The sequence below is a fragment of the Ananas comosus genome, linkage group 11, assembly GCF_001540865.1.
Source record: "Ananas comosus cultivar F153 linkage group 11, ASM154086v1, whole genome shotgun sequence".
Taxonomy (NCBI): Eukaryota; Viridiplantae; Streptophyta; class Magnoliopsida; order Poales; family Bromeliaceae; genus Ananas; species Ananas comosus.
Genome location: NC_033631.1, coordinates 11,553,300 through 11,566,150, shown reverse-complemented (window position 1 = coordinate 11,566,150; position 12,851 = coordinate 11,553,300). Strand labels below are relative to the sequence as shown.

The window sequence follows — 12,851 nt, the reverse complement described above, 5'->3', positions numbered from 1 at the left end:
AAAGGCTAAAAAGTCGAAAATATTAAATTTTTTATACTTTCGATAGTATAGTAGAGTTACTCTTTCTTTTCCTATATTTTAATGATGATACTCAATACTTCACATTCTCTCTCTAAAAAAGAGAAAAAAGTTAACATGAAAGATTTACAGCAACCTATCCTGAAGCTCAGCATTACACTGTTGTTCTCCAACTCATGTTGAAAAACCACAGGCCCAAAATAGCAATCTTTTCTATCTGTTATTCCATCATCAACATCACAGTCGATAAATTCCACTCAACCTAAACCGATCATGTAAGAAACAAGTTTCTTTATTCTTTAAAAACCCAGCAGAACTCTCATTCTGGTTCAGATCTCTGAGAAAACTTCAGTTAGGTAGCCTTATCTAAGCTTTCGAGCTTCTGCAAAAATTCAGCCTCATGATATAACGAAAAATCTTAAGAAAATCTTAAGAAGGACATAGTAATATTGAAATCAATGGAGGGGCAGGTAACGAATTGCCATCAGGAAGGACGATCATGATATATATCTCATAGCAGCTTTAGAGAACAAAAGAAATTCCGCTGCTCAAAGCCCTTGCGCAATGTCCCAACATCATTTGGCAAATCCAAAATAAATTTATAAATAAATATGTAAATAAACAAATAAATGATAATAAAAACCAGATAATCAATCAAAAGGAGTAACTGAAAGAGCTTCCAAACTCCCATTGTCAAAGGGGAATGATACAAAAGGGAGGCGAATGAGGGAAAATGAAGAGGGAGAAAAAGGGCATGAAAGGGAAAGGACGGAACTAGGGTTTGTACTGTAAATAGGGCCCAGATGGGCCGGATCTAGTACGGACCAAGTGGAAAAAGTCCGATATTTGGCACGGTTATTGGGCCGGATCTATTGCAACAATTAATTCATTGGGCTTTTTTACCATTCTTTTTCAGGAGTGATTGATGCTTTAGGTAATTCGTTTTGAAACTTATAATTTTAAATTTAAAAAGCCTTTAAGATGTTTTAAATCACATTTATTTGATCTACGTATCGAGTACACAGCACTGCAGCAGGGGCAAAAATTTTATGGACACCATGTCCAAATTTTTTTTTTTTTAGGATAGTCTTGATGGGCGCCGCGTGGCACCCGAGCCACGCGGGCCACCGTCCCGCTGCTCTGCCTCTTGGGAGCAGCGGGTTTTTTTTGGTGCACCCGGTGTACCATTTTTATTTTAAAATATTAATTTTAATTTTAATTAATTAAAATAATAAATATATATTTTATTATATTTAAAAAATATAGGTAAAAATAATTTTAAATTTTAAATATTAATTTCTAAATTATTTTTTATATATTTTTAAAATATCATAATATATATATATAATATATAATCAAATTATAATAAAAAAATAAAAAATAAAATTTTAAAACAAAAGTAGTGCACCGGGTGCACAAAAAAAAATCCAACTGCTCTCCCTGTTGGGAGAGCAAGGGGTCCGATGGGCCCGCGTGGCTGTGGTGCCACACGGCGCTCATTCACAGTGTCCTCAAAAAAAAAATTTTGGGCATGATGTCCATAAAATTTTTGCCCTGCAGCAGTACAGCACACAACTCCTCGAAGCACCGTTGATAAGAAATTCGGCAATAGGTGTGATCAACCGACGACTTCAACATTAGAGTCGGCACCGACATGTAGCTGAACATGGTACTTCCATCTCGTACGGTCGTACCCGCTGCTGACTCGCCGTAAAAGGCACCTTCGTTCACTCTCGCGTTACCAGTTCCGAGTTCCCTCTCCTCTCTCTGAAGCTTCGGCGATTTCACAAATGGCTTTCGCTCTCCTCGCTCCTCTCCGTAAACCCCCTCCCTCATCCCTTCCTCTTCTTCGCCCCTCCTCCTCTCCCACCTCCCTCTCCTCTATCCCCTTCCCCAAAACCCGAGCTCCCGACCCAAAACCTAGGTTTTCTAGGATGCTGCTCCCTCCCAACGTCCTCTCCCTCTCGGACCTCGCGGGCCTGCAAAGCTCCCTCGTCGATCTGTTGCGGACGTCTCCTCCGACGTGGGAATCCGCCATTGCTAACAATCTCGTTATCTTCCTCCTCGGATCGCCCATCCTCGTCGCGGGACTCTCCCCTTCGGGGATAGGAGCGGCTTTTTTGCTCGGCACTTTGACTTGGAGAGCCTTTGGATCATCTGGGTTTCTGCTTGTCGCCGCATACTTTATTGCAGTAAGTGGAGTTCGATTCTTTGATTCATACGTTACTTGATTCGTCTTGCTAAACATGTACATTGGATCTGAGTAGCTCTATGAACAATTATATCGGTGGCATTGCTTTCGATTCCCATTAGAGGAGTTGTTGATGAGCTCGTATTGCTAATCCTTCATAGCTCTTTTATTTTGTGCTATTACGTATGCTGTATGTGATTAGACTATTACCAGGGGTTTTGTTGGATCTGAATAGAGTACCACATAGACTCTTCTTACATTATGGATGTTCATGTTAGGAGTCAAATTTATTACGTGGCAATGTTCGGTTTATTAATTACAGCAAATTACGAGTTTAGGCGTTAAAAACTTAAAATCTTCTGCATCGTAAGGGAATAATAAAGCGTAATTTGCTCTTCAATTTCTCTACTTAAGATTTTCAATTAGATAATCCTTCATTGTATCCTTGTTGATTTTCTCTTTTGTTTGACCCTGTTATGAATGTAGTTACCATGTAGTTTATCTGTTCTCTTTTACTTTCTGCAACTCCATGAACTTTAATCTTATTCATCACAATAATTTGCTTAGTTTTCAAGTAAAGCTCTCTTTTTTTACATTCTCGGGAAGCCAGTTCCTGTGCAATCTTAAATTGCCTTAGATATGTAGGGAACAGCAGCAACGAAGTTGAAGATTAAACAAAAAGAAGCTTTAGGAGTGGCTGAGAAAAGGAGCGGACGGAGAGGACCAGGCAGTGTGATTGGTTCCAGTGCTGCTGGCTGTGTTTGTGCTTTGCTATCAATATATGGTATTGGAGGAGCTTCATTTTCAGGGCTCTGGCGACTTGGCTTTGTTGCTAGTTACTGTACTAAGTTGAGTGACACAGTTTCCAGTGAAATAGGCAAAGCATATGGGAAAACAACGTAAGCCTCATTCTTTACCTTGAAGCCTTATAATTTGTGGTTTAATAAACTGGTAAGCTTTCTGTTGAAAAGGGAAAATTTGATGGTCACATCACATCATTTTTTCTTGCTGTATGGTTTAATTTGTTCGAGGATTAAAGTTTCCTTGTGAAGCTCATTTTGTGCTAGTCGTACCTGTCTTTGATTTGAATGAATTATCAATAATCAGATTGTACTCTGCATAAGAATGAGCTGTCGTAGAACTTATTTAAGTTCATGAATCATGCTATTACTTTGCAATTGTATTTTTTAGCAGCTTAATATTATGTGGAAGCTAAAGATCATAGAGTGTTATGATATGTATCACCCGCTTTGTTTATTTTTTTTAAAAAATAAACTCAGCTGAAAATGTAAAGCAAACTAGGCTTCGAATTTGGGATCTCGGATACTAACCACCAAGTCCTTTGCCGCTTGCGCTAGGGACGGTTGGTTATGATATGTATGAATTGGATGTTGGTTTTGTTACTTTACCATGAATTAGTTTAATATACGTATATTTGTTGTTCGTTTCTACACACATTGAGTTCCATTTGGGTTTCTGATCTTTCAGTTTGCATTTGCTGATAAGTAGCTCATGTCTGCCAAAAAGGCTTATTCTATCTCATACTTTCAGCCTCTTGTAACGTATTGTGTTGATGTTAACCAATCCATATTTTAATTGATGCCTCTGGAGGAAGTTGATTGCATGCTGTAACAGCATACTCTTTTACTATTGTTATGTTCAAATGCTGTACATAAGGAGATACAAATTCTTTTTGTAGAATTATTTTATAAATCTTTGTGCCAGTACAAGCTGTCTTATCACTTTTGTACACTTTTTTGTTCTACATACAACTGCTAGTTGTTTAGGAATATTATGCATTGTTGGGGTGCCTTCATAATTTTTTTTTTTTTTTCTAATTTTTCATAAGCTATTGGTTTCAGAAATTTCATTGAGTACCTTAGAACTTAATGGTTCCTTTCAAAAAAGTTATAAAATATTCTATCAACTGTAGAGTATTCTTTCAGATTTTAGCACCTCTTTCTTGAAACTCAAGTAAGGTCTGTACAAATATAACAATACACATTCAGTATCTGAGAGTTCTATTTTGGTGCTTTTAGCGCAGCTACCTGGTGACAACATTGAAGGTAGTCCCAAGAGGAACAGAAGGGGCAATTAGTGTTGAGGGAACGATTGCTGGACTTTTAGCTTCAATTCTCCTTGCTAGTGTCGGTTATTTTCTGGGAGAGGTAAACCTTTCTATCAAATGGACCGGATCCTCCAAATAAATATGATTCCATGATGTTTGCTAGTGATTTGACTTATGATATCTCAGTTTCTCATCAGTTGGGGCCCACCTCTCTGACCTAGCTGATGCATCATATTTTCGTACAGGTGGATGTACTGCAAGCCGCCATATGTGTTCTTGCATCCCAGATTGCGAATTTTGGTGAGAGCCTGATTGGTGCTGCACTGCAAGAAAAGGATGGTTATAAATGGGTGAGCACACAATTCGACTTCCTCTTTAACTATGATCTTTACTTGTCTATTGCCGTCTCTCCATTCATGCTTAGCCCTGGGTAACTTTGTAGTTAATCAAGTTTTTCTGCACCAAACTGTTTTTAATGAACTTGCTTTCCTAATATGCAATGCGAACATTATGGTCCTACTTGAATGTGTGAACATCTTGTTCAATATCTCCTTTTACACAAGGGGCATGTGAGTATGAAATGATGTCTACAACTGAGCTGCATAGCACCTATTGCTGCTTAACTCAATTTTTAATAATATGATAAATTGCCTCATAGGTAGAATCCATTATCTTAACTTCATCTGGCCAATTTGTTTAGGATATGGTAGTCTGTACTTGTGTTCTGTATAGAGACAGTGCTTTATTGACAATGAGAAAAGAGTAATGCCTCGTGTACCTCATGAGGTCTCCTAGAGGTGGCATTTTACGTGTCTATGGGAGCGATTAGTTTTGCTTGTTTGGAACTTGTCTCTTTTTATCAAGCATTATTTCTGAAATCTCAAATTCTAAATTAGTTGCTAGCTGTCATATGTGTACATTTTTGACTTACCGAAAATATTTTGAGATACCTTGTAAGATACAGGTAGCAATACCTGAATAATAAATCGTGCAAGTTGTATGCTTTTCGTCTGTCGCCCTCAGTCGGTGCAGTGTATTTCTGACATAAAATCCTATCACTCTTGCTCCTAATTTGCTCACCTATCAAATTAGAATATAACATCCCAAATAGTTTGCCCCAGGCTTTATATAGTCTGCTAATTATACCATTCTAATATTATTTACGGGAAAATTCATCTGGAAAATTTACTATTTATGTTCAGCATATTTTATTTTGCACAACACAAGGCTAATTAACACTAATCATAACTTTTTTTCATTTACACTGCTTAGTATCTGCTTATAGTTAATCTAGAAATAAAGCTAATATAAACTGTGATTTCTGTTTCAAATAGCTGAACAATGACCTTGTCAACGTAATCAACATCTCCATTGGCAGCATCTTGGCGGTTCTGATGCAGCAGTTAGTGCTATTGCGTCTGTGAAGGTTTGCATCTCTACCTACCACATTTTTCTATGTATGATTGTAACAGCGCGGCATGCAAATTAATGGAAAATTAAGAAGAAAATATCATACATTCTTAGGCATGAATATTCGGGGAATTTCTATTGCTCAAATTGCAATTACCGTTTCACTTAACTAGGTGTTTAACTTTAGCTTATACTTTAATATGCATTCTTTTTTTTTTTTTTTGGATTAGTGGGCATTGATCTACTAATTACTACAAATTTATCTGACCTGTTGTGGAAAATAGAAGGTTCTAGTTTAGCGGGTCTAGAATACTATTAATCAGTAGAAAAATAGTATTTACTATCAATTATTTATTATTTAGCCCTTTTATATCTAAAATTTACTATTTGCTGATAATACTATTATGAATCTAAAATGTAAAAAGTTGATAGTGATATTATTCATTTGCAGTCTACAAGATTAATTTTTATTATTTTTATTTATTTATTTATTTATTTATTTGCCCGTCTTGTTTAAGATTTTTTGTTGCCTCATCCGTATAGACTAATTCATCGTTTCAATAAATAAAGTAAAAGGCATGCTACTTTTTTTTGCAAAAAAAAAAAGTATTATTCATTTGCTGTCAATACTATACTAGCACAACTGGGTTATAATTTGTGCATGCTGCCATATAGGCTATAGCTTATTGGATCTACATGGGCGGTGACTTTTTTATTTTACTGCTTTATACGAGTCCCATAGTTGAACACAGATTTACCTTTGGAAACAGATACTTTTTTTTTTCCCCCGTTTTTTTTTATTTTGTGTTGCAACCTAAATAATCCTTTTGTGAATATTGATCGGCTGGTCGTTGTCAGTGTGTTTGCCTATTTCTTTACTCGATCTATATTTCCTTTTTCTGAAGCAAGTATCGTAGAAGCTCCAGTCTAATCTCTCCTACAGAGCCCACTTCATCTTGTCGCTTTCAGTTCCCCATCCTTATTAGTGTTTAAACTGTTTTTGGGTCTGCTTCGGAAAGTCTGTCTTGGAGTCAAGTTGTCTGGTATTTTAAAATAATAGGATGCAAATTATAAAGTGAAGAAGGGTAAAGGTAAATTTGTCTCCGAAGATTAACTCTTCTATCAGTTACATTTTTAAACTTTAATTTTATCAAACTACTTTTGTAGTAGGCATGTAAGAGTATATGAAGGAATGAAATGTTACAATTTAAACATTTAGAAATATGAGGACCAAAATTTAAAAAGTTTCCCGCGGAAAATATTTTTTTTCATAGTTTTAGCTTCTGGATAAAATATTCGAGAACAAAAAAAATTACTTTTTCATAAAATTTGGAAAAAAAAATTAACTTTTTTAGAAAGTGTATGGAAGAAAATTACTTTTTTAGTCAGAAAAATTTGTTTTCAAGGATATTATGTGAAAAACGAACACCTTTATAAAGAGCCAAAATATAAAAGAGTGGGGAAGTGGGAACAAAGGGCGGGTGAACTGCGGTTAATTTGGAAAATGAACCGTCTCTGCTGTGTTGTCACATGGTTTTGTTCCGGAAAGAAGGGGCATAAATTAGCAAGAGGGAGTTTTGACCTCGTGGCCGTGGGGACAGATTCCTCTGCCTCAGACATGGTATGCCCTTATAGCTAGCCTTCGTTTCTAGTTCCTACTCTGTGAGAAATTATTGCAAGGACTTGATTTACAAATAGCATGCTCCTATTAAAATTCCACTATTGAAGTTTCAAAGTGAAACTTTATAAAGATGAATATGATCAGCAATATCTGAGATCAACACATAAGAAATCATGAATTTTAGAAATGTATTACTGATGCAGCAAATAATAGTTCTTCAAACATGGTCAATTATGTCAAAGATTCAGCAGCTTGGGTGAGCACGAAATTGTAAAAAATTTAGAAATTTGTATTCCCCAAGGGTGTGCTGAGACCAGTTCGTCTTGGTCTGTAGAACCCTGCGGGCTCGGGTCACATCCCGCTCGTGAGAGGTGTCAGCTGCAGCTGTCGCTCTCCGGTGCAGATGGGGTGTTCATCGTAAAGCTTAAGTACACGCACAAACGTATACTACTTGTAAGGCTCAGATCCTTTTCCCCTTCAGAATATAAATAAAAATAAACGATGACCCGGTTATTACTTATTATCAGAACCGTCCGTCCAGATGAGGCCATCAACCTACGGCAGGTGATGCGTTTTGAGTAACACGCACCCTGTCCCGTTTTGGTTTTCTCGGATCGATCCAACGGTCCTAAACTCTCGGGCTCTGTACATGGTACTTCGCTAGAATAAATGCACCTTGTCGCTGGCCCGTTAGTTAGCTATTCAACTTGCTTTTTAGTTCTGGAACTAACATTACTAATTACATGAGCATGTGGCTAGTTTCTTTATTAATAAATATTAGCTCGGGCCTCTATAGAATTGCTGTTGCAGTAAAACTATTAACAGCCATATTAACAATATTAAAGAATTTTAAGCGTAAATTTGAAAACTTTGCTTACCATTTAGTTTTCTGAATATATAGTATCCAAATTTTAGAGCTATCTTAAATAAATTTATAGATATTAAATAAGTATTAAAGTAGCATTGCTAATTGGATACTAAAAAAATTTCTTAAATAATATTGATAGAGTAGTATTTTATAATACCAATAACTTAGTTTTTCAAATTTTTTTGATTTTACTATCACACAATATAATTAGTTTACTAGCAATATTGAACTGCACATATAGTAGTCGAATTAAGCAAAATTATGTAATTATGGGTTTTCTGAGTGTGTGGATATGGGGGAATGATTTGCCAAGGTAAGCAAGCAAACAAGCTCTAAAATGGGAAACCAAATAAACAATAAAAGCAAAAGAGTATGGCAAAGACCACTAAACAAACTACTATGTACATAAATCCTTTAGCATAGGAAATTTAAAAGAGCGACGTTATCTGTATATTTATAATATATAGATATAAATCTTACATATATACATTTTTATAAAAAAATTAAGAATTACTTAGTTATGTTTAAACATTAATTTTTACATATGATATAATAGAGTGTATTAGAAGTATTTTTTTTTTCCAATTTAAAATCATCCCTCTATATACTGCGGGCTCTAGTTCTAAAGATCTCTTTTATTGATCTCCTCTGACCCTACGTAGGCTCTTCAAAAGGCAAACAACTCCTCTCACCTCACCTCACCTCAACACTCCACAAAGCAAGACACATCATATCAATCACATCACCACCCCATCCCCTTTCAATAGAAAAAATGGAGTGACGCTACATCATATATGAACTTCCTCCATCCTATTATTATGTTCTTTTTTATTTTACAAAAAATATTATTATATTATTTAAAAAAAAAAAAATTTGATTGCCTTAAAACACCGCCTCCAACAGGCAACAGCAATACTCTCTCTCTCTCTCTACCCTTCTCTCTTTAGCTCTTGTCAACTCCCGTAGCAGGGTTTTTTAGGGCAATAATTTTTTCTTAAAATTTTATTTTAAAAATAAACATATTAAATTTTTATTTATAAATATAGTCCTATAAAAGCGACAAATGATTCATTATTTTTAAAAACGGTAAACCATTCATTACTTCTTTTTTTTTTTCTATATTTCTACGATGGTAAAAGCGGTGAATGGTTCACCGTTTTTATTATGTTTCTATTTCTAATGAAAAGTTATGAATGAGGTGAATCATTTACTGTATTTAGATGTCTATTTTTATAATTATTTTTTTAAAAAAAAATTTATTTTTATAATTATAAAAATCGATAGGATTATTTATAAAAAAAGAAAAAACTTCAAAAACCTCCCTTGTGGTTTCGTAGTTTCTCACTTTGCCCCCTATGGTTTAAAGTGTATCAATTTACCCCCCTGTGGTTTCGTTTTTATCTTTTCGGTAACTTTTTCGTTAATATTTTATTAAATTATATACAAAAAACTTCAGATACCCATCTAAATTTATTAAATATTTACTTTAGTACCCTTTAATTTTAACCTTATCACTTATTTAAGATAAAAAAATAATAAAATTGATAAGAAAAAGAGAAAAAAGAAAGCACAGAGGGAGCAAATTGATACATTTTAAGCCACAGAAGGGCAAAGTGAAAAACTACAAAACTATAGGGGGTTTTTTTTAAAGTTTTCCCTAAAAAAAATTCCCCATAGCACCTCATGAGGCCCAACACAACCTCCTCCTCTTTTCCCCCTCTCCAACACTATTTGAATACAATTCCTCATTTAGCTTCACCACTCACCACCACACCCGAAGCACCACCACAATAACAATGTCCTCTCCTCCTCCTCCTCCGCCTCGTCCTCCTCCCCTTTTCCTCTCCCTCTCCCTCTCCCTGCCAATGCTGCTGCTGCTGCTGCTGCTTCTCTCTCTTCCCCCGACCAACCCCCACGCCGCCCACAGCATCAAACAGGCCCAGATGATGCTCATGGACCCCCCCGAGAAAGAGACCCTCTTCCGCATAATGGAGGCCATGTCCTCTGACAGGGACTGGAGGGGCTCTACCCCTGACCCCTGCAGCCCGGGCTCCTCCTGGCCTGGGATCGAGTGCAAGCCCAGCAGCGCAGATGCCTACTTGCACGTCACCAGGCTCGACTTCGGGGCCTCCCCGAACCCCTCCTGCAGGCCCAACGCCACATTCCCCTCCGAGCTGGTCTTCGACCTCCCCTTCCTCCAATCCCTCTTCTTCTTCCGCTGCTTCACCTCCGCCAAAACCACCCTCTCCTTCCCCCTGCAGGGACCACCGGCCTACGCCTCGCTCCAGCAGCTCAGCCTCCGATCGAACCCGGCCCTGCTCGGCGCCATTCCGCCCCACATCTCCCTGCTCACCTCGCTTCAGGTCCTCACGCTCTCTCAGAACCACCTCCACGGGAGCATTCCTCGGGGCCTCGGCGACCTCACCTCCCTCGTCCGCCTGGACCTCAGCTACAACTCCCTCTCGGGCCCCATTCCTCCCCAGATTGCCGGCCTGAAGAGCCTCGTGGGCCTCGACCTCAGCTACAACTCCCTCACCGGCGCCGTCCCACCGGCGATCGGCCAGCTGCCTCTGCTCCAGAAGCTCGATCTGAGCTCCAACAAGCTCACGGGGAGCATTCCGGAGAGCGTGGAGAGCCTCGGCTGCTTGGTCTTCTTGGCTCTCAGCAACAACATGCTCAGCGGGCGGCTCCCAGATGGGCTGCAGAAGCTGCAGAACCTCCAGTGCTTCATAATGGACGACAATCCCATGTTCGCCCCGCTCCCCGCTCAGCTCGGCAGATTGGCCAACCTCCAGGAGCTGAGGCTTGCTAGCTCGGGATACTCCGGTACCATTCCGGGGAGCTTCGCTTCGTTAAGCAACCTCACCACTCTGTCCCTGGAGAACAACAACCTCACAGGGGAGATACCTGCGGGTCTCAGCGGGCTGAGGAGGATGTACCACCTGAATTTGAGCAGGAACATGCTATCAGGGGTTGTGCCCTTCAACGCTGGGTTTCTGAGGAGGCTCGGGAGGAACCTCGACTTGGGTGGGAATGTGGGGCTCTGCTTGAATGATTCTGAGAGCTATGAGAGCGCGCATGCCGGTGTCGATGTGTGCGGAGACAACAGTACTGGAGCTTTTGCTGCCTCTTCATCTTCAATGCAGAAACCACTGGCCTGGGGGAGCAGGTGGAGCTTCATCTCTTCTGCCTTGTGGATTCTACTATCAATTGCTGGGTCTCATACTCTCATGGGTGTTTGGGAGTGGTACTATGTTCTACTCTAAGTAGGCTCTACTTGGTTTCTTTCTTTTCTTCTTTTTTTTTTTTAATCTCTCCTTTTTAGCTCAATATTTTATTTGATCTCTAATTATAGCTCTACTGTGTTTTCCTTTTATGTGATTCTTTGGTGCAGGTGTTTCTTGTATTATGATCCAAAAAAGTAGAGTGATGATTGAGTTGAAGCTACTTTTTCATTCTCCTACTAGATTAGAGTTTTATGCACTCCCTTTCTATTACAGATATGAGGGCTATACAAAGTTTTCAGTAAATTTGAATCAAACTATGAACCTGGGTGCAGTTGTAAAGTTTACCCTTTTTTCACTTTTCAACTACTAACTAAAGATTGTGATGCGATGCAGCAGTTTATTACTAATAGCAGACAAACATAGACTTGACTCTTTCACTGCTCCAGAAGTTTTTTTTAAAAAAATCTAAAAGATAGTGCAAAAGATTTGAATTAATTTTATATTATTTTTCCACTGCAATCTAGATTCACTCCATGGTTCATGCCAATATTAACTGCTCTTTCTATTCTGCAAGATGAAGCACTGGACACTGGGGAGTGACCGGGCACTGCAATATTCTGAAATTGTGCTGAAACAATTATGTAAATCCTAAAACCATCTACTTCATATTTAGATGGATTAATTTACATATTACGGGAGGCTAAATTACCACATAAATATATAGGATTAATTCATTTAGTCAAATAAGTCGTAGACAATGAACACTAAAAGGGCGTTTGAATTGACGAATATCTAGATTCAACGTAACTCACTCAAGTAGGGGAGACAATCTGACAAGTCAATTCGTATTCGGCTCGAGATCGAATCGCTTGTTTAGTAAACGAGCCGAATACGAGTTGAAATTTTTTTATCTTATTTAGTAAACGAGCCGAATACGAGTTGGAATCAACTTACTTGTGTTCGGCTCGATAATAGCTCAAATACATATTTTATATTTATATAATTAATCAAAAAATTATATTATATAAAAGTTTTATATATATTACTTTTATATATATATATATATATATATATATATATAATATTTTTATTATTTGATTTTTAGCAAAGAAAATATAAAGCCGATCTCAATTATAAAAAAATTTATTTATATATAAAGTTTCAATCATTAGATCAAATTTGATGGGTAAGGTTTTATAAATTTATTTTTTATATATATCCAACTAATTCATTTAACTTATTGTTCATTGGCCAACTCGTGAGCCAGCTTGCGTTCGGCTTATTTATTAACCAGTCGAATATGAGCTGAATTTTCAAGCTCGATGTTTTAACGAGTCGGCTCATGTTCGACTCATTTATTAAATGAGTGAGCTGGTCCCACCTCTCTTGTATCTGGCTCATTGACAGTCCTAAACTCAAGCACAATTACTATATAGAAGATCACCTTA

The 12,851-nt window shown here is 37.6% G+C and overlaps 2 protein-coding genes across 2 annotated transcripts; both read left to right on the top strand.

The window, feature by feature from the left end:
• LOC109717006 (protein VTE6, chloroplastic) lies at positions 1,599-5,909 on the top strand. Its single transcript, XM_020242647.1, has 5 exons — positions 1,599-2,210; positions 2,855-3,108; positions 4,254-4,377; positions 4,523-4,627; positions 5,612-5,909. Exons 1-5 carry the CDS (start codon positions 1,809-1,811, stop codon positions 5,699-5,701), a joined length of 975 nt encoding a protein of 324 aa, XP_020098236.1. The 5' UTR covers positions 1,599-1,808; the 3' UTR covers positions 5,702-5,909.
• LOC109717183 (protein TOO MANY MOUTHS) lies at positions 9,768-11,442 on the top strand. The gene has a single exon (XM_020242856.1). It carries the CDS (start codon positions 9,973-9,975, stop codon positions 11,440-11,442), a length of 1,470 nt encoding a protein of 489 aa, XP_020098445.1. The 5' UTR covers positions 9,768-9,972.